Genomic DNA, 27,196 nt, shown 5'->3' with positions numbered 1-27,196 from the left:
CTGATGGGGGAGGGGAGACGAGGGAGTGGTCGGGATACAAAAGATGGAGTTAATTTAACTTGCCAGTCCATCAGGTTCTCCAAAACTCAATTCTTGTCTTTCTATTTGTTCTGCCATTGCTTCCAACCACTCTGTCCATTCCCCGTCCCAAACATTTTCCTGCAAAAGCTGAAAATTCAGTAACATTTAATATTCAGAAGTATAAATAAATATCCTGAGGGGCAACTTCACTGAGTCTTGCTCAAGGATCATGAATAACATTGATGTATTACATGCATTAGTAATGGTCAGCTACGCATTTCCCAGAGTTTGGAATTGGTGATTTATTCATGGACGCTGGGCATCACAAGCCTGCATTTGCTGTCCATTCCTGGTTGCCCCTCAATTGAAGGGGCATGTAACACTCTGTCACATTGGTGGGCCTGGAGCTCATGTAACCAGACTGAATAGAAACTGCATGGCAGGTTTCTTTCTTCGATGGACATTCGTACATCAGATGGGCCTTTTTGACATTCTCTCAATGTCATAGTTACTTGATTCAACATAATTATTCCAGATTTTATTACATTACATGGATTTAAATTCTGCAGGAACCACATTGGGAGAGGATTGAGGAATTCACATAGTAAAGTCCGATCCATATTTCTGGCCATGGCTCTTACATAATTCGTGGCCACAATGCATGCTGCTTACTGTCTGGTGACAAGTTTTTGGTAGTTTGGATGGAGTTTGCCATGCCGACCATGAGGCTTGTTGTGTTCCACCCTAGAGCCAACTGAGTGTGAGGCAGATAACAGGATCAACAGTATAGACTGATGAAACAGTTAGACAGGTACATGGATAGGACAGTTTTGGAGGGATACGGGCCAAAAGCAGGCAGTTGGGACTAGTGTATCTAGGTCACATTGGCTGGTGTGAGCAAGTTGGGCCAAAGGGCCTGTTTCCATGCTGTATCACTATATGACTATATAATTTCCTCTGTATTGCAGGTAGTTGACAGGGAACCCCTTTACCATATCTCTCAACTCTGTCCTGTTGAAGGGACAAGGAATTGCTCACCCTGCTCCCCAGGGAGAAGGAAGGAAGGAAGGAAGGAAAGGAAGGAAGGGGGGGGGGGGGGAGGGGGGGGGGGAGGGGGGGAGAAGGGGGGGGGGGGTGGGGGGGGAGAGAGGGGAAAGAGAGAGGGGAAGAGAGAAAGAGGGGAGAGAGAGAGAGAGAGAGTTTGAGAGGGAAAGTTTAGCTAGGTTTCAAGAATGACTGGACTCGCTCACCCAGAAGAAGTAAAGACAACTACAGGGACAGTGTAGCAGGCAAAGGGATGTGTTGACAATATTCCAATCCATTGCTACCAATTTTGAACATAAATGTAATTCATGAAAGATATTGGACCAATACATTGCTGTTCTAATTTTGGCCCAAGTGTCCTTCGAGAATTACTGAATTTTTAAAGCAGGGAGAATTATTTATTAATTATACCACACATGAAAACATTAGTTAAACCCTAACAATTTAATTCCACATTCCTGTTACCACACTCCTGTGGGTAGAGAATATATTTCTCATATTATCTGTAAATAATTTCATATCGTATCATCTCATTAGAAATCTTCTGCGGAATGTTTGTGATACAAGAAATATCTCATTTAGTTCATGCTAAGGACAGCACAATCTAACATTAGGTTGATGGGTGATGTGAAATCATGCTGAATATTCTTTACATCAAGTTTTTTTTGTAATTGAAATGTAGCTACTCCTGAATAAGATATCTTAATAAAGCTACACATATGGTTTTTTTTTTAATTTGTATTTTTATTAAAAGCAATGTACAGTAGTATAGACCGTGGCATATGACAAAATACATTTAATGTACTTCTATTTTAAATTTAACAAGAGAGAATTAGTACAAGAGAGAAAGGGCGAGAAAGAGAGAAAGTGAAAGAAATAGTGATGTGTAAACCCCTAGACTAGCAGATAATGCAGTCCAGGAGTGAACGAGTAAAAGCTTATAGAAGAGTAAGAAGACAAAAACCCAAAATAATAATAAATAAAAATTAAAAACAGACCCTTATGTGTTGATATACCTGCTTCATTTCTCACCACACCCATCACCATGTTCGTGAATCGGTTTAATTCCAGAGTTGTGTTGCACCATACTATACTTGTAATTAATCCATAAAAGGAGACCATGTCTTTAAACATTGCTCTTATTTTCCTGCTAAGACGAGTCTCATATCTTCAAGATGTAGCGTCTCAGACATGCTTGTGATCCGCATTTTAAGCGTTGGGGTGGATGCAGTTTTCTAAAATTTAAGTATATGTTTTTTTGCCATTATCAAGCCCTAGGGCGACAGATAGCACAATGGGCTAAGATTTCGGCTGGCGACCGGAAGGTAGCCGGTTCAAATCCCGCTTGGAGTGCATACTGTTGTTGTGTCCTTGGGCAAGACACTTCACCCACCTTTGCCTGTAATGGAATGTAATTACGGCGGCAGGCGCGGGCACACCGCGACGCCCTGTGTCTCCCTTTCAAGGGAGATGCTAAAAATGCATTTCGTTGTCTCTGTACTGTACACTGACAATGACAATAAATTGAATCATTTTCATTTCATTTCATTTCATTTCATTTCTAGTTAATGAAACGTCTTTGAAATATTGATAGCTCAGAGCAGGCACCTGTTGTTCCAAAAATAATCAATTCTGTATTGGGGTCCAGCTACATATGTTAATGATACTATTTATCAAACTTGAGACATGTAAAAAAGCATTGTATTAGAATAACTGCAATGAAAATGTTACAATGTTAAAAGTTAGTTGTTTTTTGAGGTTCTGCAATATCCCTATTTCTTAATGTCATGCACTTAATACTTATATGGTTAACAAAACCATTGATATTCAATATAACATTGCTTTATTTCTTACAGGTATTCTAGAGAATTCAACGATCACACTTATATTTTTGCCTTTTTCACAACTTGCTTCATTATGCCTTTATTGGTTATATTTGTGTCTTACGGGAAACTCATGAGAAAATTGAGGAAGGTAATTCAAAATTAATTATTCTGTTTTGTGGTTTAATCACAAACCTCAAGAAGGTTACAATTATAAATAGTCTATTTTATTAATAAGAACCTAAATTTAATCTTATGATTCAAAATGGGCTAGAGCATGCTGCATAAGGCCAGTAATTACATATAGAATGCACAGCATTTCTCAGCATAAGTGCCAGTAGGTTTAAGACTCCCTGACAGACTTGCTGCAATTCCCCAGCATTTACTGTACATTGAGGAGTTTGCTCCCTCTCTCTCTATCCCTCCCCACCCAAGGCACACCAGCTTCTCGTTTTCACCCAGCAAACAGCTAACAATGGCCTGTTTCCTTTATCTTCATTACTTTTTTGCATATCTTTCATTCATTTGTTTTATATCTCTCTATTTCACCATCTATATCCCTCATTTCCCTTTCCCCTTGGTGGAGAAGCTTGTGTGGACCTGAGATCCTGAGAGCGATGCTGTCTGGAGCTATGTTCCTGGTAAGGCCACCCATGGCGGTAAGGTCGAGGGGGAGGTCTCTGACAAAGAGCAATCCAACCAAGACCTCAACAGTGGAACAGGCGGAGGACGATGGCTGACCTCAGTGTAGCATCACAACGGCTGGGAAGGCGGATGAAGGCTGCAGCAGAAAAGGGTCTCCGGTCGTCTTGGACTCCATGCCACTGGATCCTGACCCAGATCTGTCAAGGACCATCTGTGCCCCAGTCTCCCCACATTAAACAGTCAAGCACGGTTGTCCTCCATATAGGGAATAGCACCCTGGAGACACCCATGGTCAACCATGACCGAAGGGGGGCCTAGAGTCTGAAGAAGGGTCTCGACCCGAAACATCACCCATTCCTTCTCTCCAGAGAAGCTGCCTGTCCCGTTGAGTTAATCCTGCATTTTGTGTCTTATCTTCAGATTAAACCAGCATCTGCAGTTCTTTTCTACACATCATCACATGCACTAGATTAGGACTGCTGTTGGATCCAGAGGCCCAAGAGTAATGTGATCCAATGTTTAATTAACTGGATAAGCATCGTGAGATTTGAAATGCTCATCCAGAAATGAATTTAAATTGCACCAGGGCATCAGGGGATTTCAAGCAAAGAAGTAAATCTGGAAGTAAGAAGTTGGCTTTGATAAAAGGTTGTTTCATTACTATCATCTGAGAGAGAAATTCATGACCCTTCCTGGTATGGTGTACTAATGACTCCATCCCCACCTTCCCTAAATATATCCTCAGTTCGGGGATACTAAGTATGGCCATCAGCAAAACCTACATCACACGAGTAAAGTAAAAGACATTAAATTGAATGGAGATCTTGTAGTTTTGAGGAAGAAAGTTGAGTTGCATTTAAAAATTATTTTGGTTTGCTGCACTGTTATTAATTATTTAAACAAGTCCTTAAGTGATATATTTTTTTGAATGATTGAAATCAATATTTTGATATTGTTTTTTTAAACCAAGAAACCTTTTTCAAAAGGCAAATATGGGGGTGAGACTTTGCTGTTGTTAAAGGATGTCTTAGCTGTTTACTGACTGGACTTTGCCATCAAACTGGATCACAATACATAGGGCCTCACATGTGAGGGTCCTCACAAGCCTCACAAAACAGGGTATGGGCTCAACCGGCAAAATCATCCTTACTGCACTGGGCAAGGTCCGAGATATTATTTTCCCAGCTCTCACCATTCCATTTCGTTTAGAATATTATTTTAATGACGAATGACTCTTGAAATGCTTGATTTAACTGGCTGCGAAACAGGGTATGATTTAAAATGTTTTCTGAGTATCATGCACTATTAAATACTGACCGTTACTTGGAATTGAAGTGCAAAATCAAAATGCTGACAACATGACACAGTGAGATGAATGCCATGGATATTTTAATTCTGTACTGCAGAATTTAAATCAATATTCAGAATAGCTCACAATTAAACTGAAAAGGGAAAAATACGAAATCTGCAAACAAAATGGTCGCAACCATTTTCAGAATTGTCCGGTGTACACATTTTGTATGGTTTGAAAAATAGGAGAAGTTATTAAAAATCCAGGATGAAACAGTTGACTTTAGGTTTTCTTGCTGTAGGTATCAAGTACACAAGGGAGACTGGGAGCTGCAAGGAAACCAGAAAAGCAGGTGACTAGGATGGTCATTGTTATGATACTGGCGTTCCTATTCTGCTGGTGCCCCTATGCAGCTTTCTCCATAACCGTGATTACTTGCCCGGACATCGAGTTGGATCCTCGGATGTCAGCAGTACCAGCTTTCTTCTCAAAAACTGCTACTGTTTATAATCCAGTCATTTATGTGTTTATGAACAGACAGGTATGTTGCCATTTTTTTTAAACACATTGCTGGAGTACTCAGCAGGTCAAGCAGCATCTCTGGAGGACATGGACAGGTAATGTTTTGGGTCGGGTCACTTCTTCATACTGAAGAAGAGTCTGAAGAAGGGTCCCGATCTGAAATGTCACCTGACCACATCCTCCAGAGATGCTGCTCTACACATGAAATTACTCCAACACTATGTATTTTTGTAAACTAGCAACTGCAGTTCTTGTTTCTCTCTGTAATTATTGCATGCAGCCTTAAGGGCCTGACCCACTTTCACGACCTAATTCTCAACCTTTTTTACTCGTGGACATTTTTCATCATGCTGGAAAAAACGGCCCGAACTACTTGATGCCACGAGTACCTACGACTAGCATCACCGCCTGCAACGACCTACCTATTACCTCCTACTACCTCGTGACGACCATGCTGCGAGTATGAGTCAAGGGTAAACTTGGCAGAGGTCGTGAATTAGGTCGTGAAAGTGGGACAGGCCCTTTACAATTAAACAAGTTTCATCTTGCTAATACGTATGCAAGCTAGGCTTGTACACTCTGGAGTTTCGAAGGATGAGAGGGCATCTCATTGAAACATATAAGATTGTTAAGGGTTTGGAAACGATAGATACAGGAAACATGTTCCCGATGTTGGGGGAGTCCAGAACCAGGAGCCACAGTTTAAGAATAAGGAGTAAGCCATTTAGAACGGAGACGAGGAAACATTTTTTCTCACAGAGAGTTGTGAGTCTGGAATTCTCTGCCTCAGAGGGCGGTGGAGGCAGGTTCTCTAGAGGCTTTCAAGAGAGAGCTCGATAGGGCTCTTAAAATTAGCGGAGTCAGGGGATATGGGGAGAAGGCTGGAACGGGGTACTGATTGGGGATGATCAGCCATGATCATATTAAATGGCGGTGCTGGCCCGAAGTTGCCGAATGGCCTACTCCTGCACCTATTGTCTATTGTCTATTAACAATGAAAACATTCAAACTTCCTGCTTAACGATAATCAAACTTGATTATACTGAGCTGCAATGATTTCACCACTTGCTATGTGACATTTAAACATACTTTACAAATTTGTTGAGAGATCAGGTCAATTGTTGAAACAGTATTTAACTGTGATGAAAAGATGTGGACAGCTATAATGTCATTTGTTGCTTAAATAATACCAAGCCACAACAATTATACAAATTAAATGTGTGTTGGGTACAAACACAGCAATTGTGTACTAAAATGCTGTTTTTTATTTTTGACGCTAGACACGGAGAATATTGATTACCGGTGACATTTGACAATCTCTACACTGTTTGTGTGTCAGATTAATTTTATGTTTAGTATTGCATGAAATAAAATCAGATAGGATTGTACAATTCCATACTAATTCCAAAAAATTGTTTTGAAGATTATGTTTCCGGAACCTATTCAAAACATAATCCTGATAGATCTTGACAGAGTGGATATGGAAAAGGTTTCTTTTGTGGGAGAACTTAGGATGATGGGCAACATCATGAAAATAACAGGTTATCTTCCTCAAAGGGTAATGTAAAATCTACAATAGCAGATCCCACCTTGTCAAGTTAAACTTCCTTTCTGCCGGAAATACATCACATATGTAAGAGAGAATAAACATTAGATCTTGAAGCAATTGAATTTATCACCTTTCAGATAGCAAATCTTGCGTGAAGCCAGAAGACATGAAAAGATCCTGGAGGGCAAAGACGTCAGAGAGATTGCTCAATATAATACTATCTCCATGAAGCATTAGCTACATCCAACAAAACCTTTGTCAAAATTTTAAACTTTTCAATGAATCATATGTAAAGTTGAAACTGCCACCAAAGTGATGGGGGACTTTAGGAAATGATTATTTATACGTTCTCCCTGAAACTTCTCAATTCATTCCAATATCATACTATGTTACACTTTTAATGGAAGACAAAAGTTAGTCCTGCCTTTAAAAGAGAAAACCAAAGAACCCATCACAGCATGATTTAGTTAATGGGCACTTTCAATTAAATTTGATTTCCTGGTTATTTTAGGTTCTATATATCAATTTCAGCTATAAATCCTTGGGCTGAGAAGCATTTATTTTATAAATATTAGAACAATGTTTTTTGAAAGAAGGAAACCTCATAACAAAAGTTAACATTTGTTATTCTTCTTATCGAGTCCACACACTAGATTAGAAGTTGTTCAGCCAGAGCTGAACACACTTCTCGGCATCTGCACAATGGTGTCTGTCTTGTCGTTTCTTGTGCGTGGTGGTGGAAAGATTGGTGGAAACAGGGCCGTGATGTGAACGCTCTTTCCTTGATACCAACGTTTGTTATTAATGAAAGATACCCATTTGTCTTAGGGAAACATGCATCAACATTTATTAAAGTATCAACTCGTTCTCCCTCCCCAGATACATTACCTATTGTTTTCTATTTGGAACCATCGCATACTTGCAGGATAACAGTACAGTACAGTGTATGTTATTAAAGATAGAATTCCAGATTAATATAATCTATACAAATGCTTTTCTTGTGATATTTGGTTTCCAAATCTGTTTTTTGTTGTTGTGTTTATACAGTTCAGAAAATGTGTCCTGCAAATGTTCAGCCTCAATGAACCCGACACTAATCCAACAACAGAACGTCCAATGCAAGGATGCAGCCATGATGAGAGAGAGATGTCCACTATTGCAAGAATGAAGACTTCCTATTCTACTACAACAAAACATGAAGAGTGTAGCAAACGTGATACGTTTGCTCAGCTGCCAATACCCGAGGATGATGTTTGCCCAATGTAAATACAAGGCACTTGCAACACTCTGTATTACATTATTGAAATCTATCATCTGTAAATTGGATACAAATTGGATGCCAAGCTTCATAGGAAGAAAACACTGATTATGGCAATAAAAAGCTTTGAATAATGGAGCAAAGGCAAAATTTGTGAACAGTTGTAGAACAGAGGTTTCTATCATGTTTACTGCTTCATTTCTTAATCATAAATTCCATGTAAAAATGTAATTTGTGACAAATGGAACTATGAAGTTGAAGCAATTATTTTGTTTTGTGTATTATACACACTCTTAATAGTAGTCATGGCAGCTTGCAAAAGTTCTCAATTATCTCAAGAATTTTAAGATGATAGAATAGGTGTGAGATTGATAACATCACATATTCTAAACCAAAAGAAGCAACTCGCCAGCAACTTAGATTAGTACATTATTTTATGAATTGACCATAAGATAAAAGACTACTTCTTAACCAGCTCAAAACATTCCAGATCAATGTGATGTTATGTCATAGATGTATGGTACTAAATTGTGCAGCATGAAATTTAGATGACTAACAAACATTACTTGGGTGTCAACACAGTGGCTGGAGTATGGATTCAAATATGGTGTGACTCACCCCCAAATTATTTAATGTGTGGCATTAGCCCCCGCATTGGCATAGACTGAGTGGGTGGATCACAATAGTAATCAGTCTGATTTGACGCCAATGTTGCCATTTTGGAGCTCAACACGTCAATTCTTCCTCATAAGAAAACATTCACCAGGAAAAAGAACACCAATATGTACCTTTCCTCAATATCTCACACTCTTTACCAGTTGCAGGAGGAAGGTGAAGGAGAAAACATTTTGACAGCACCTTTCTGTCCAGGCCATCTGTGAATAACTTATGGAGTTATGGCTAAGGTGAAGACAACCAACAGTCCTATACCTTGTATTATCTTTATTGCTGCACAATACAGCACCCACTGGCCATGTATAAGATTGTGAATGTATCTCAATATAGCAGCTGGTATAGCTGCTGCCTTACAGTGCTAGAGAATTAGGTTTGATCCTGACCTTGGGTGCTGTCTGTGTGGAGTTTGCACATTTGCACTGCAACCAAGTGGGTTTCCTACGTCTGTTCCTCTTTCCTCTCACATCAAAAAAGACATGTGGCTCTGTAGGTTAATTGGCCCTTGATAATTGCCCTTTGTGTGTAGGGAGTGGATGTGAAAGTTGGATAACATAGAATAGTCTTCTTCTTTGCGTTTGGCGTGCACAGCCTAAAGTTGTAGGTCAACTTGGTCTATTTGATCTATTTGTTTGTGCACATCAGATTAATTGCATTAGTCGAAACAGGGTCGCAATCTCCCACACCACATAGAATAGTGAAAAAGGATGACTGATAGTCAGTGTGGAATCAATGGGCTGAAGGGCCTGTTCCCACGTTGTACCTATTAATTACCCAATCAATCAATTAGCCAGATAGTGCTAGAGAATAATGTGATGTGTTGGTTCATATAGAAACAAAAGTTGCTGTAATTGTTGCAATGCATGAATGCCATATGATGCCGAATTGATTTTAGGCAAGGAAACAGCAGCATGCTAGGATGTATCAGTTCATGCAACAAGTAGCAATATCATTTTTTTCTGTGCTTAAACTGGTCAAGTAAATTAAAGGAGGGCCAAAGCTATCATTAGCTCCATTTTAAGGAGTCTTTCCCATTTTCCATTTTTGTGCAATATATTAAGTGTTCATATCCATAGGGTCCATTAGTATCCCATTGGTCTCTTAATACTTCCGCCACAAATGACCCAACCAGAAATACCATGAAAATAACTTAATGGTCTATTTTATGCATTAATGGTTAAAAACCCTTCCTATGTCTTGGATCAGCTATGTATTGTTTGTACTCTAGATATCATTTTTCTCGACGCACCATTTAAATACAATTGAACCTATTTTGCTGCAGCGATATCTTGCTTACTTACATTTTGTTCACACACCTACCCATTGTAGAAGAATTTGGGGTCATTGAGCTCAGCAATCTTTTGAAAGCTATCACTTACATGCCCTCAATTTGTTTTAAAGTTCAAAACAGATTTTATTTGTTTTATAATATTTTCATTGCATGATTTCTCTTCCTACAATTCTTGGATGGCCGTAAAAATAGCACTAGGTAAAATTGTGGTACATGAAGGAGAAAGAGAAGAGGTGCTTATACTGTAAAACACCAGTTTGCAAAGTAGAGTAAAATAGGTGTTCAGCAAGATTCTTGATGTGACAAAGAGGATAGCTTTGAGGATACCATCATCGCCACCAAGTTTAATGCTACTGCTGCCCATGTTCTCAGCATTAGACGAGCCAATAATGTTTCTAGGCATCTGTATGTTATTTATATATAGGATGAAGATATTGTTGGTAAGGTTAACATCCAGTGTCCTCAGCTGTTTCTTGATATAATGACCAGTCCCTTTTCTCCCCTCTCCCATCAGCCAAAAGTATAAAAGTGTGATAACGCAAACCTCCAGATTCTGGGACAGTTTATTCCCAGCTGTTATCAGGCAACTGAATCATCCTACCACAACCAGAGAGCAGTGCCAAACTACTATCTACCACATTGGGTGACCCTCAGACTATCCTTGATTGGACTTTGCTGGCTTTACCATGCACTAAACGTTATTCTCTGAGCATGTATCTGCACACTGCAAATGGCTCGATTGTAATCATGTTGTCTTTTCGCTGACTGGATAGCACACAACAAAAGCTTTTCATTGTACCTCGGTCCACGTGACAATAAACAAAACTAAACTAAAGCAGAGTAAATTAAATCAACTAAACATTGGCTTATGTGGTGGCAAGGACCACAGGAGGAGAGTGAGATGGATAATCTATTTGGCAGATCTGATAGAAAATGCCTTTAATGCTTCAGCCTTGTACTTACAGTAGTGCCACCATCATCAAGGACAGGATGGTCTTGATGCCTCTTCCTCCTATTAGTTGCTCAATTGCTCACAATCATTTAAAAAGGTACAGCATGGAAACAACCCCTTTAGCCCACCGAGTCCATGGCAACCATTAATCGCCCATTCACTATTTCTGCTATCTCACTTGTGCATTCGTTTCCAACACACATGGGGCAATTTACAGAGGCCAATTAACCTACAACTCTGAATGTCTGGAATGTGGGAGGAAACCAGAGCACCTGAAGGAAACACATGGGGTGACAGGGAGAATGTACAAACTCCACACATACAGCACCTGAGGTCATGATCAAACCCACATCTGTGGTGCTATGAGGCATTGCCTCTCCCTGTTGCACCACTGTGCTGCCCTAATTAATGATTGGATATGTGTTCACTGCAGACCCATAATTGAGCTATTGGTTGTGGGTTCACCTAAGTTATAAGTGGTATGGTATTTTTACTGTGGCATGTATATCGTCTTGTGCTACTGCTTCACAAAATTGTCAGCTTGCTTTTAGGCGATATGTCCCTGACCTGTACTACAGAGCTGCCACTTCTGATGGGTCATATTTCAGAAATGTCTGGGATATTGACAGTAAGGTATATTATTTTAATATAACTATGCCATGCTCTGGCTTATCTACCCTTTCCTAATCTAGTAGTACCCATATGCTTGTGAGATGAATTTATAAGGCTAGCCAGGTTGCGAGTAATTTTGCCATGCCAATGCGAGCTGGTCTATCAGATTTTATTCTTAATGTGCTGTAAAACAGCAATTTAGATACAACGGTAAACCTACATTACTGCGGATATGAAATTTCAAGATTCAAGATTCAATTTAATTGTCATTTGGACCCCTTGAGGTCCAAACGAAATGCCGTTTCTGCAGCCATACATTACAAACAAATAGACCCAAGACACAACATAATTTACATAAACATCCATCACATCGCTGTGTGGCCAAAAAAACATATCTCTCCACTGCACTCCCCCGATGTCAGAGTCAAAGTCAAAGCCCCCGGCTGGCGATGGCGATTGTCCCGTGGTCATTAAAGCCACGCCGGGTGGTGCGAGGTCGCACACCGGGTCTTGGTGTTGGAGCCCCCGGCATGCGCTCGCAGAGACCCGCGGCCATTCCAAGCCATGCGGGGCGGTGCTGTGTGGCCCCGATCCAGGAGCTCTTCGACCCCCGCAACTCGGGCAGGAGAAGTCGCCGTTGCGAGAGCCACAGTCCACCAGACCCGCAGTTGCAGCCTCCGAATCTCCGGAGGTCAGGCCGCAGCAGCAGCAGTGCTCCACCACCGCTCTACCCGCTCCGGACTCGGCCAGCTCCGCGACAGTGAGGTGAGTCCTCGGCACCAGAGTCCCCGGTCTTCTCCTGTTGGAGGCCACTCCTCGTTGCAGCCCCAACTACAACGGAGACCCGACAAAGAAAAGGTCGGGTCTCGCGTGCAGGGAGAGATTTAAAAGTTACCCACTCCCTCCCACCCCCCCACACACACACCCCAACAAAAAATAACAAAAACTACATAAAAACATAGACAAAAAATAATAAAAACGCAGACGGGCTGCAGAGGCCGCTGCTGACGAGAGTCGCGCCGCCTACTAGCGATGAGTCATGGGGTGAGTCGCGCCGCCTACTAGCAATGAGTCATAGGGTGAGGACAATTGTTATGTGCTTGAGGTTATTCTCAAGGTGAGGACACTAGAGCACCTAATGGATTTTTGTAGCAATCCATAATAGGAATAGATATGTTGATCACCTTCCCCCTCCCCACCTTACTCTCTCCAATTAGTGTCCAATCTATTCACCATAGTGGAAAAGCAGGCTTTCAATGATTTCATACAAAATGTTTGCCTGGTGTGGCTGCTTATAAATTGTTGAAAGTCAAAACTGTTCTCTATGTGATATAAAAGTAGAACAGACTGGTAAACCTCAGCAGTCAAGGCAGCCATGTCTGGAATGAGAAACAGAGTCAATCTTTGAGGTCAAAGACAGCTGAACCCATTGAATACACCAGCATTTTCTGTTTTTATATTTGTGGTTATACAGCTGGTTGTGTGAATAAGGGGTGATTTCGAATCGGAATAGCTAACTGGAAGGAAGCAAGGACGTTTTCAGGTGACAATTACCATGGAGGTAGCAGTTCTGGACATCATTTGAGCAATTATGTTGAATTGTGGATTTGAGGATCCCAACATTGTCTTGTGTCTGAGATTATTTCAGGGCACATTTATCTTATATTGGCTGCTAAAGTTATTCATTGCAAAAAGAAGGCAAAAAGATCCAAAAAAGAATTGATGCGCATGTGAGAGAGGATAAATTGCAGGAATACAGAGGAAAAAAGATGAAGAATGAAGAATGTGAATCTGAAGAAGGGTCTCGACCCGAAACGTCATCCATTCCTTCTCTCCAGAGTTGCTGCTTGTCCCTCTGAGTTACTCGAGTTTTTTGTGTGAAGGGTATAACTAATGGGATCACTCTACCAGGAGCTGGTATAGATATGATGGGCTGGATGGTTTCTTTCTCTACCCTCATAAGTAAATATTAATAGTTGTGTCCCAATCGATGAGGATTGTTAGTTGGTGAGTGATAGTGGTGTGGTGAATTAAATACTGGGGTGTTTAGACACAAAATGCTGGAGTAACTTGGCGGGCCAGGCAGCATCTCAGGATGACTATTTACTTATTCAGAAACTCTCAGTTGAAGCGATTAAGCTTCCTACAGGACTGCACCAGGCTATCAGTGCTCCAGTCCTGGCACTGAGCTCCAAGCCTAATTGCACGTCCTCCCCACTTCCTCACTGACCTCTGAGCATGAGGAGCTCCCTGGTTCCCTGCTGTTTCAATATCATCGTTATTTCTACCACTAAGCAATGGGTTCTACATCGAAAACCATGGAACCTACACTTTCTCATGCCCAGTATCTATCGTAGTTCCCCAGGTCCTGATGTACAATACCTGACTGCATCTGTTCCAGATGCAACACTCCTTCATTACAAAGCTGCTAACTTACTTTAAACTGTTAAGTGTGATTTTTACTGGATACAGACTCTCAAGATTGACTGCTGTAGAATCCAGCACAGTGCGTGTTAGATGTTGCTGTCATGCGGATAAGCAGACTGTAGGAAGTTAGCTTGCTGCTTTAATTACACCCATCAGGTGTGGTTACAAATCTTATCTCACCACCATTACAATCTAAAGGGACATTATGATTACCATTTAAAAGAATGTGTTCTGCCTGTGGTGTCTATGGAATTGAGTAGAATTCCTGTGATCATTAAACTATCTGATTATCAAATGTGATATTGTAAAATTAACCAGCAGTAATAAATTAGCATTGAATGACTCTGCCAATACTTGTCATGGTAATTGTGTAATAGTCAGTTTCCATTAATTAGGGTATGCAACAAACATGTTTGAATACAGAAGGGCATAACATTTGCATTATTATATTACCGTTGAATAGTTTATACTTTCACACATAAATCTTGCTCATAGCTAATAAAACGATAATACAGAAAGAATATTTATGCTTTCTAACTATAACATGAGTTTTTGTAGAATTATTCATGATTAATTTTATTGAACATAATAAATTTCAAATGAAAATATAAATTAACCTGCCATTTTGCATGTGCTAGTAACCAAAATTCAAGGCCAGTTATGTAAGGAACGATTGGAAAGTCTCTTGCCCAGAGTAGGGGAATCGAGAACCAGAAAATAGAAGTTTAAGATGAAGGGGGAAAGATTTAATGTAAATCTAATGGGCTTGTCCCACTTCGGTGATTTTTTTTGGCAACTACAGGCTGTTTGGCCTGCACTGTGCTTGTAATTGCAATGGAAATGGAAATTAAATGAAAATGCAATGAAAAAATGGAAATGAAATGAAAAGACAATGAGCTGTTTGGCCTGCCCTGTGCTTGCAACTGCAATGGAAATGGAAATGAAATGAAAATGCAATCAGCTGTTTGGCCTGCCCTGTGTTTGAAACTGCAATGGAAATGAAATGAAAATGCAATGAGCTGTTTGGCCTGTCCTGTGCTTGAAACTGCAATGGAAATGGAAATGAAATGAGTTGTTTGGCCTGCCTGAAACCACTAATTTTGGCCCACAAGGCCCCTATTAGCTGACAAACTAGTCCCTTTTGCCCACAATACCTGTATTAGCCCAGCAAGAGCTTTTTGACCCAAAAGGCCCGTGCCAGGCCAGGAAAAGTCCAGGAAATTGCCTTTCCCTGAGATTTTACTCAGATTTTTTTTTAAAGAGCCCCTTCGGCCCATCAGGCCTGTACTAACCCAGGAGGAGTCCCTTCGGCTCATCAGTTATGTATTCTCCCTGCAAGTATTAAACTTCACCCCAGTATTGTTCTACCTCCCTGTGAGATCCAAGCCAGGATAGACTTTCCTCCTTCATTGCTGTGATCTGCAGAAAAAGATTAAAAATGTCTAAAATTGATTCTCCACCCTCTCCCCCTTCTATCTCCCAGAGTCTCTCACCTGTTTTGGGCAGAATTTCTGACAGTTTCTGAGCTGCCAGCTCACCAGGCCTGAATGACTGAGCTGCCAGCCCATCAGGCCTGAGTGACTGAGCTGCCAGCCCAATAACCCATTTGGCCCACAATGCACATAATACCCCTCTGGAAACCAGTCCCTTCAGCCCACAACATCCATACTAGCACTCCAGAAAGACCCACCCACTGGCCACCAATATTAGAATTGGTGGAGAGATGGAATATTGCATTGGGGGTCAGCCCTCATGTGTGAAGATGGGACCCAACAGGTCCCACTTAGTCTAGTTATTGTATTATATGCTGTAAGTCAGTAACAGACAGGTAAAGAAATTACAATTTCTAGCAAAAGACCAAGTCTTTATGGAGAAAATCAGTTGCTAGCTAGTACACTGGCATATCATAATCAGTAGCATCATTGTTAGGTATGTGATAATTAGCATATGTAATTAGTGTCTTGTGATATCTTGTGCAAGTACGCATGCGCAGGGGGAGACTCAAAGTGGCATCCTGCAGTAAAGAAGCTTGTAAGATTACTCCCATGTCCGAGCCTTATTCCAGTCTGTTCTAAGCATCCAAACACACAATAATCATCATACTCCTAAGATTGTAACCAATAAGCAACTCTATACACCTTGTTTTTCCTCAACTTTTAAATTTTGGCATTGTAAACTACACGTTTTTACTCTTCACACCACGCATGGCATGTCTTTCTGCCCAGTACATTCCCATTAAGAATGTCCTGTAGGTCATCACATTTGGAGTAGTCAAAATTCAAATAATCTCTGCGAATGCTGTCTAAATCAGTCTCTTTTGCTGGGCATTTGGATTGACAATTTTGCATTTCTTCTTCACAGACATCTGTTTAAAATGGAAAGAAAAAAAAACACTGAACAGTATTAACAGAAATAGGTTATTATTTGCAGTTTTAGACAAAAAGGTAGAAATTCTAAAGTTAAACGCTTTAACAAATAGTAAATACCCAACAAAATACTCATATTTATCAGTTTCATCAAATCAATTAAATTCATCTAATCAATTAATCTAAATTCAATTACTAGATCTAAACATCTATCAATTTCTTAAGAAAAGGCTAACATTTTAAATAGCCTAAGTATCCAAATAACAAACTGATCCTATTCACACAAGAATTCACAATATAACATGATTTTAAAATCTTACTTTGTCATGAATGTATTTGCCAAATGGAAGGATTTTAATGTTTCATTCCCATTAATTAATCCAGAAACATCCACTCTCAAGATAATCAAAATCATAATTTTTTGCACAATACATCTGACTAAAATTGTACTGTGGATATTTAGTATGAAAATATTGATCATGGATAGACAATAACACAAAATATAGATGATTTAGATGTTCTTATGACATGATTGTGTAAAAAGAAAATAATTTGATTATCTTGAGTTTGATCTTGATGTTTCTGTAATGTGATCGATTGGAATGTTGCTGTCACCATAAATTTTAAGCCTACATCGGCAGGCAAGACAAGGCTGATTCGTATTGGGCCTAAATACCATTTTTGCATCATAAGATTAGTATGAAGCCACACCAAAAAGCAAGATAAACAACATACCTTTTGTTTTGTCCTGAAATTGTGATCCGTGATATTGGCTGCGTTGAAGGTGTTAGAAGTCGCTTTTTACCTCAATCCTGCGATTAAATTGTCCAGCAATTTAAAAAAATACTAAACCGGGAACGGACGCCCGAACGATTTTTTTCTTCATCAGCTAGACAGCCCGAGGAAATTCCTCTCCGACAACCAATACGGCATTTGAATCCCGCCCCCTCCCCCCCCCCCCCCCCCCCCCCCCCCCCCCCTCCGGAGCCTCCGGAGTTGCAAGCACAGGCAGTGGCAGATGTGCAGCGCCACTGATGGTAGGTTTTATAACCCCACCAATTAATGTGATAAATCATCATGTGAAGGATGCATTTGTGACAATTCAATAATTCTTCAATTTTCACATTCTCCTTTTTCTTCCAAACTGTTCTTTCAAGATAATTTTAAAATTTAATTTCTTAACATTTCCATATTTTTTAGCAAGGTTTTGGTCATTCATTCTATTCCTCTTCAGCCCAGTGTTAAATATTATTGATGTGCCCTTTTGTGAATTACCTTTAGTTATTATTATATCGCCGGCACCACGTAATTATGAGTTGTTTTTGTTGCACGGATGGGTTGTTGAAGCCTTCACTCAGAGGTTGATAATTGCCAAATAGGACTGATTTATCATCAACTGACAAGATGGATGATAAGATCAGTTAATGTCACTTTATTGACATGTGAGGGTGAAGGCATGACTGTGCTGTCAAAGAAAGGTTATATTCCGCAAAATGTGAGTAAAGTTTGTTTGGTGATGTGTCTTGTAATAAATGCTGTGCAAATCCTCAACATGTGCTGGTTATTGTCCATGTGTCTATCCATTGACAATTTTCTCTCTGCTTCTGAGAAGTACTTAGTATTTAGCATGGCTAGGGTGGATGTTGTAGCAATGTCTGAGGATGCAGTGAGAAACAACTACAGAGTTTACAAATGGAAATAACAAAAATAAAACTGCACTAGGGCATTTTTCTCAGCTGTGGACCTCTCAGACCTCTCAGCGATCCTGGTGGTCATTGAGCATCAGTCACCCATGAGAAGTGTAAGACCAGGGAGCAGGGAGAGCAGCAATGTCACCGGATCTCACTTCCATTGCCTTCACTTAGGATTCACTCGGCTGGTCTTGACAAGGGTCAGAAAGCAAACCAACGCCTCAACAAGTACAATACTTCTTGAGATTGCTTAAGAAGTTCAGTATGTCCCCAATAATTCTCTCCAACTTCAACAGATGCGCAGTAGAAAGCATTTTATCAGGATGCACCACAGCATGGTTTGTGAACTGCTCCATCCAAGACAGCAAGAAATTGCCGAATATTGTGGATGCAGCCCAGACGACCACACGATCTAACCGCCCTTTCATTGACTTAATTTACACCTCACGCTGCCTCGGCAAGGCCAGCAGCATAATCATTGGATGAGTCACACCCTGGCCACTCCCTCTTCTCCCCTCTCCCATCAGGCAAAAGTTATAGAAGTGTGAAAATGCACAACTCCTGATTCAGGGACAGTTTCTTCTCAGCTGTTACCAGGCAACTGAACCATCCTAGTGCAGCCAGAGAGCAGCCCTGAACTATTATCTACCTCATTAAGGACCCTTGGACTATCTTTGATCAGACTATACTGGCTTTATCTTCCACTAAACATTATTCATGTTAATTCCTTTATCATGTATCTGCACACTGTGAATAGCTCAATTGTAATCAAGTATTGGCTTTCCGCTGACTGGTAAGCACGCAACAAAAGCTTTCCACTAAACCTCAGTACACGTGACACTAAACTAACTAAACTAATCTAAACTAAAGAGACATCCAGAGTACGTCAGAAACAGGACAGTTTTATCTGATATTTTCCAACAGAAACTTTCTCCGCTATCATTATCAGTGGGATTGAAAGCAGTTAAAAAAAAATGGGATGCTCTAATGCTGGGGACCATGTGGCAAAGTCAGCAAAACCACAATTATTATTATTTTCTCAGCAATGGTGCTGATGTTCTAAAATATAATACAATACAATAGTAAGATTAAATGAGAATTTACCAGTTTGAAGTTTGATCTTTATTTTATGCGGAGTAACGTTGAGGGATTACGTGATGACCCCGTCCAGTACGCATGCGTGTCAATCTTCAAAGCAGCAGTGTGAAATCACAGATAACAATTATTGAACTGAACATAGTTAGATAAGAGAACCATAATACCAGTTGAACTTTATGTCCAGGCGTCATACACTGCATCAGTAGGCCAATGATGAGTGAACATTAAGAATGCATTCAAACATGACATAGATATAGACATGTTGATGCTATTAATGAATAATAGTGTCAATAGTAACCTCCTTCAACCTGGAGGAAGTATGAACCATACCTAACATACAGTTGGCAAATACCCCTGATCTGGCAATAGGTTTATTCTGAATATTTGGACAGATCAATAGTTTGACCATCCTGCAACCACTAGGATGTGGTCCATCCCTGCTGCTGAGGTATAGCGGTCCTGGTGGAGTGAGACTCAATGTCAATGTACACCCCTGTATATGCCAGACCCATATAACCATCTGGAGAAGGTTCGTAGTGATTCCTTCAAACACGATTTTATGTAACTAATAATATTGCTGCCAGTCTATAAGGCTCTTAGGAACCTAGACATACTGGTGTAGATGCGTGATCACATGCAACCCAAGGTCCATGGGATATGCAACATCTAGTTTGGTCTTGTGTCCCTGTCTAATCTGCTTGACTAACCATAAACAAAACATGTTTAGGAGATTGAGAGGGGATCTTATAGAAACTTACAAAATTCTTAAGGGGTTGGACAGGCTAGATGCAGGAAGATTGTTTCCGATGTTGGGGAAGTCCAGGACAAGGGGTCACAGCTTAAGGATAAGGGGGAAATCCTTTAAAACCGAGATGAGGAGAACTTTTTTCACACAGAGAGTGGTGAATCTCTGAAACTCTCTGCCACAGAGGGTAGTTGAGGCCAGTTCATTGGCTATATTTAAGAGGGAGTTAGATGTGGCCCTTGTGGCCAAGGGGATCAGAGGGTATGGAGAAAAGGCAGGTACGGGATACTGAGTTGGATGATCAGCCATGATCATATTAAATGCCGGTGCAGGCTCGAAGGGCCGAATGGCCTACTCCTGCACCTAATTTCTATGTTTCTATGTTATTATAGCCCGCAGATATGATCATCCTATCCGGTGTTGCAATGACTGGACCCATAGCACTTTACTCAGTGCCATGGCGTAATCATTAGTACATGAATATGACCATCAACAGGGATGTTGCTGGTACCCATCGGTGAAGTGACGTAGTACAATGTTAACAACCCATATCTCTGCGTCCCTAAGCCTGGGAGGTTTTAAGCTGACGATGCCTTCATATTCTGGATATCAGAGGGTGAGACCGGACAGAGTGGTTTATGTACTCATCAGCCAAATGATGAGGAGGTACTTAAGGCACAGTAATGGAATAGTAACTTAATGTTATAATCCCATAAAACTGAATTTTAATGTGTCAGTCATCCATGCTGAGTTAAACATAAGGAAGCATAAACAATGCTTCCCATCTCCAATGCAGATTGCTGCTATTTGGTGCTATCCCAGCAATCTGTAGTGAGCACTCTTAACGCTTATGGTTTGACAACCCAAGCCGCAGAAACGATCTCTCAGAGTCTGTAAGTTTATGAATTGATTATATCATGCAGAGGATGTTTTCAACATCACAAGTGAACCAGCATCTTTGTTATCCGGAATTAACCGTGTAAGGTTTTATGTTAATTCTTCACCTCAGTAGGAGCCATAGGTGTATAACCCAGGCAGGCACTATGAAAACCCGGAAGCGGGAATCTTGCTGTATTTTTCAAGACCCGTCTATTGAGGCCAAATAGAGGAAGACATAAAAGAACATTCCTTCCTAGTGTAGCGAGAATGCACCCTTCGCCACTGTATGCCTCGTTCACTGTTGATTGAAACTGGATGCAAGCAACTCAATAGTTAGTGTTCTATCAATCCACATTGTCATTAAATACTTTTTGATTACACATTCATTCTGTGTTGCCATTGATTTTGCATAATAATACACCAGTGCTAAATGTGGTTTGGTAAAACTATCACCGGATACTTTGATTTGATTGTACCTTTGTGATTAACATATACCACCACCAAAGTGTATCACCTTGGACTTCTACATGCTGTATATGCATATCCACACACCCTTTAATGCACAGAGTGCACCTGGTGTCCATTGGCAGTTGATACCATGACTGAACACTTGATAACTCATGCTAATCCCATTTGCCTCCGTAACTAGAGATGGTATTAGTAAATTACCCATCTTTGGGCAATAGCATCAGTTTGGAAATGACTGAAGATTTACGGATAAGAGGTTTTAGTGGAGCAAAGCTGTCCATCATTGTGACTTTGATTGTTTCAGCTAAAAAATAGCAGAGGTCTAATTTTTTTGTCTCAGAGCTGATCTCAGACCAATAAATGGATGATTGTATCCCAATAATCAATAGTTTCAGTTGGTATCAACAATTTAAATTTAACTGGACGGGTGAGAACCAATTCTTCAAATATAGCTATGTGGCTGATGAGGCTAATTTTGTAAAATACAGTATGTTCAATATCATCCAGATTGGCCATACTACTTATTTGTTAGCTCTGTGCAGCCGAAGCACTGATAGTAGTGATTTGGTAAATAATCTGGAAACTGTAGTTAGCCCATTTTGCAACGCCTCTGAGTGTATTGTTGCCTCATCCAGTTAAATTTCAAACATCTTCTTTTTCTCCGCGGTCCCTTATAACAGGGCTTCTCCACAGTGTTCTCAAAGGTGAATCCACCGTCGCTCGCTACCCGCCCTTCCGAGCGCCTAGGTCTGTGGGCGGGATTCCCCACGACCGGGGTTCCCTGGAAGTTCGAGACTGGGGTTTTCCCTCCGTCCCGACTTTGCCCCGGACTTTTAGCAGGACCTCTAAGTAGAGGTTCTTGCAAGAACATTTAAACCTGAAACTTTAAAAAAAAACTTACCTCAGGTCTGTTGCTGGCAGGAGAATCACGTTCCCCCTGCCAGTCGTCACGCAATGCGATAAACGATATGACACGCATGCGTACTTGACGGGGTCTTGTCGTAGTCACTCACATGACTCCGAAGTAAAATAGAATAGGTACAGACTAGTCAATTTGACCAATAATAAACTGACCAGTTAAAATGAATGAATGAATGATTGAATGGATGATGAATGAATGAATCCTTTTAGTCTTTTAATAATTTAAAAAAAAACCCCATCTCTTTTCTATTTTTATACCAAAGTGTATAATCTCAGTTGTTTCCCCATATTATGTTCATCTATACCATGTCGTCAGTGTGCTATATAAATAACATACCTGCCTCTATCCTCCTGAGGTCTCTCTGCATCCTCTCACAGACTACAATTCCCGGCTATCTGCCAACAGAAAGATAAACAGATCTGTCAACAGAAAGATAACACTTGCTGATATTATTGATATAACTTGGGTAGAGTGGATGGCCCTTCACCAATCCCTGAGGCAGACATCTCCAAAATTTCTCATTGCTTCCAAATCAATGCATTTTTATTTTGTCAACAAAACCAAGCAAGCATATTACAATAGTACAATGCATTCTGATTTTGTTTAATAATCTTGATTCGTGGCACCTTCTCCAAGAGCAAATGTATCATATCTTATGTTTCCCTTATGTATTTTTTTTGGGCTGCAATCTCAAAATAAAATTAGATTGTCAGATGACTTTACTTTCAATTAAACTTGTCAGTTATGCCTTTCCTTTCATAAATCCTTGTTGACTGCCCAAACCTGCCATTATTTGCTGAGTACCTGTTTCCTTCACATTTGGGGTATGTTCCCCACTACTGATGTCAGCCCAACTGGTTAACAGATCCTGGTTTCCACTCTCCCTCCGTTCGGAGTTGGTTAGCTTGCAGCTGTTACCTTTCCATCTCTGGGACCAATTTGAGAATGCATGGAAGTTTGAAAGGGAATAACCAATGCAAGACAGAGGGGAGTATATCAAGGTAATGCCTTTTGTAGTTTTGAACAGAAAATCATAAGTGATAGGAGTAAAACTAGGCCATTCGGCCCATCAAGTCTACTCCGCCATTCAATCATGGCTGATCTATCTCTCCCTCCTAACCACATTCTCCTGCCATCTCCTCTTAACCTCTGACACCGATACTACTCAAGAATCTATCTATCTGCCTTAAATATATCCACTGACTTTGCCTCCACAGCCTTCTGTGGGAAAGAATTCCACAGATTTACTATCGTCTGATTAAAGAAATCCCTCCTCATCTCTTTCCTAAAAGAATGTAATTTAATTCTGAGGCTATGATCTCTAGTCCTAGACTCTCCCAAATGGAAACATCCTCTCCATATCCACTCTATCCAAGCCTTTCATTATTCTGTACTTTTCAATGAGGTCCCCCCTCATTCTTCTAAACTCCAGCGAATATAGGTCCAGTGCTGTCAAATGCTCATCATTTTTTAATTATGTTTGCTCAAGATTCACTGAAGAAATGGTGATACTCTTCCAAGCACGACTTCAAGAGGAACGAGCAAAAAATGGTGTTCCCGTGCATCTGCTGTCCTTGTCCTGCTTGGTGATAGACTTTATGGATCTACAAGATGCTGTGGAATAATCAAGGTACACATTATAGATAGCAAACATGACACACGCAGTGTGCTTGTAATATATCAGAGTGAAGAAAGAAAGGGCAATCGAGTAAACTGTTTATTTCTGAATGATGCTGTTGCTTGTTGATGGTTGTGGGAAAATCAAGAATTGTTCATCAAAAACGTGACCAGTGTCTTGGAGATGTTGGAAAGGATTAAGAGGTTTGCTGCAGGAGAGACAATCTGTGAGTTGTTTCTGTAGCCATATTATTTAATTGACCGGTCTAGTGGAGATTCTGTGTTAATGGTAGCACTCAGTAAGTTGATAGTGAGGGACTCAACTTCTATTTGAATTCAGTGATAGAGGGAAGGTAAATGCCACAAGCAATCTTTTATTGCCTCACTCAAGATCAGGTAAACATGTTCAATCATTCCAATGTAAAGGATGCAATACAAATGCCAAGAACAATCAAAGACTTTGGCTGCAACCTAAGAATCACTACACTTCTTATACTATTAACACAAGTATTAGAGATTTCAACATGTAAGATGACGTTCACTAACATTAATATAGTAATTCTATCATTATTAACACAAGACCATACCATATATCTCCTTCCTGTCATGTATTAATGCATGAGTGAAAGGTATCAATTTACTTATTCTTGTGCCAAAAGCTATTGAATTGCTTGGATGAAGCCACGAGACAGAAAAATTACATTGCACTTGTCTCTAGCTTTATTGCCTGTTCAAATAAATGGATGAAAATTTGTCTGGGTGAATTTGGCTTCTGGTTCTTATCCCAGAGTTATTTTCTTAAAATTGACAGGAACACAAGCAATTAAATAAGTCCCGTGGCAATTCCAATAGCAAAGATACATTCAAAGGGTTACCAGGACAATCGACTGGCAAACTCAGAAACAGAGGGCACATAATATATTAAAACTCAGAAACAGAGGGCACATAATGATTAATAAGGCAAGAAGAAATAAAGAAACAATGTGGCAGTAAAGTATATAAGATTCAAGTGAGACTGGCATAAATCTAACTGAGATGTTAGGAAGGACATCATATATTCATTATTGAGCAGTCGATTCCTTTGTCAGTTTGGAGGGATTTGCAAAGCAGCTCTGTGATAGTTGAGACAACGCATTAAGCTTTTTGTTGTCTTTTTATTTATCTATTCAACCATTAGAATACGAGTTGGGTTTAATATCAGAATAATGAAAACTATTTTGGGATACAAAAATATGAATACAAGAAGGCTATACAGTAAACCCTTGTTATAATGGACCATAGGTGAAGGGGAATGGTGACTGTTTATTGATGATCGTACGTAATATTCAAGTAAGGTGTTATCATCGTATAAGTTCACAAGTAATAGGAGTAGAATTACTCGCCTTACTCTTTGTCATCTACACCAATGATTTGGATGAGAACATAGAAGGCAAGAATAGCAAGTTTGCAAGTTTGCTGATGATACAAAAGGGATCTAGGAGTACAGGTGCATGGTTCCTGGAAGGTCGAGTCGCAGGTGGATAAGGTGGTCAAAAAGGCTTACGGCACTTTGGCCTTCATCAATCAGAGTATTGAGTATAGAAGTTGGGAGGTCATGTTGCAGTTGTATCAGACGTTGGTGAGACCACATTTAGAATATTGTGTTCAATTCTGGGCACCATGTTATAGGAAAGATATTGTCAAGCTTGAAAGAGCAGAAAAGATTTACGAGGATGTTGCCAGGACTAGAGGGTGTGAGCTATAGAGAGAGGTTGAATAGGCTGGGTCTCTATTCCATGGATCGCAGCAGGATGAGGGGAGATCTTATAAAGGTATACAAATTCATGAGAGGAATAGATCGGTAGATGCACAGTATCTTGCCCAGAGTAGGGGAATTGAGGACCAGGGGACATAGGTTGAAGGTGAAGGGGAAAAGATTTAATAGGAATCCAAAGGGTAACATTTTCATACCAAGGGTGGTGGGTGTATGGAATAAGCTGCCAGAAGAGGTAGTTGAGGCTGGGACTATCCCATCGTTTAAGAAACAGTTAGAATGATACAAGGATAGGATAGGTTTGACGGAATATGGACCAAGCGCAGGTAAGTGGGACTAGTGTAGTTGGGACATTGTTGGTCGCTATGGGCAAGTTGGGCCAAAGAGCCTGTTTCCACACTATATCACTCCGACTATATGACTCTACTTAGGCCATATGACCCATCGCATCTACTCCGCCATTCAATCATGGCTGATCTCTCTCTGCCTCCTAATCCCATTTTCCTGCCTTACAATTTCACAAGTTATAGGAGCAGAAGTAGTAGAAACAAACAACTGCAGTTGCTGGATACAGACACAAAATGCTGGAGTAACTCAGTGGGTCGGGCAGAATTTCTGGAGAAAATGAATAGGTGATGTTTTGAGTTGAGACCATGAATCAGACCAAGGGTCAGGGAGGAGTACACTGGAGGCATGAGAAGGTACAGAACAACGCAGAGCCTGCATCGATGACTCAGGAGAGTTGGAGCCCACAAAAATCCATTGTTGGCTGGAGACGAGATGATAACAAAGGAATACATATGGTGAAATTAGCAAGAGGACTAGGTTGGGGCTAGGGATGGAGAGAGGGGGACTGCAAAGGGTACATGAAGATAGAGAAATCTAAAATCATGCCGCTGATTGTAAACTGCCCAAGCAAAATATGAAGTGCTGTCAAACTATTCTGACAGTGGATGAGGGCCAGGATAGATAGGTCAGTATGGGGATGGGAGGGGAAGTTAAAGGGTTTAGCAACTGGAAGATTGTGTAAGCCAAGACGGACTGAGTGCAGGTGTTCAGCTAAATCGTCACCCAGCTTGTGCTTGGTCTCGCTGATATAAAGGAGTCCACACCTGAAACAGTGGATACAATAGATAAGGTTAGAGGAGATGCAAGTGAATCTCTATCTCACCTGAAGGGACTGTCAGGGTCCCTGGATGGAGTCGAGGGAGGAGGTATAGGGACAGGTCGAGGTTGATACACAAAAGGGCATAAAGTGCTGGAGTAACTCAGCAGGTCAGGCACCATTTGTGGAGAACATGGATAGGTGATGTTTTGAGTCGAGACCCTTGTTCACTCATATTCCAGAACTGGGCCTGGAATCCATGTGGTGACTGGGGGAGAGGTGAGGATGTGTGGAGCCAATGGTCAATGGTCATGGTCATGGTCCAAGTGCAGCCACTGTGATAAGGGTTGTCGGTGGTGGCGACAGTGGCAGTGGCAGCAGCAGGCTCGGCCTGGAAGTGGCCAAGGAAACTGCACAGGCCGCGATTGGTGGCAGAAGGACTGGC

General features: G+C 40.7%; 1 protein-coding gene across 1 annotated transcript in view; it reads left to right on the top strand.

Annotated features, from left to right (window-relative positions):
- The window catches only part of valopa (vertebrate ancient long opsin a), a 36,516-nt gene extending 26,006 nt beyond the window's left edge, over positions 1-10,510 (top strand). Inside the window, exons 3-5 of the mRNA XM_055646643.1 lie at positions 2,922-3,039; positions 5,126-5,365; positions 7,943-10,510. Coding sequence (XP_055502618.1) covers positions 2,922-3,039; positions 5,126-5,365; positions 7,943-8,161 — 577 coding nt within the window. The 3' untranslated portion in view covers positions 8,162-10,510. The remainder of the gene's footprint in view (positions 1-2,921; positions 3,040-5,125; positions 5,366-7,942) is intronic.
- Positions 10,511-27,196: the final 16,686 nt, after the last annotated feature.

The sequence above is a fragment of the Leucoraja erinacea genome, chromosome 15 (assembly GCF_028641065.1).
Source record: "Leucoraja erinacea ecotype New England chromosome 15, Leri_hhj_1, whole genome shotgun sequence".
Lineage (NCBI taxonomy): Eukaryota > Metazoa > Chordata > Chondrichthyes > Rajiformes > Rajidae > Leucoraja > Leucoraja erinaceus.
Note: the sequence above shows the minus strand (reverse complement) of the source record. Positions and strands in the feature narration are given on the sequence as shown.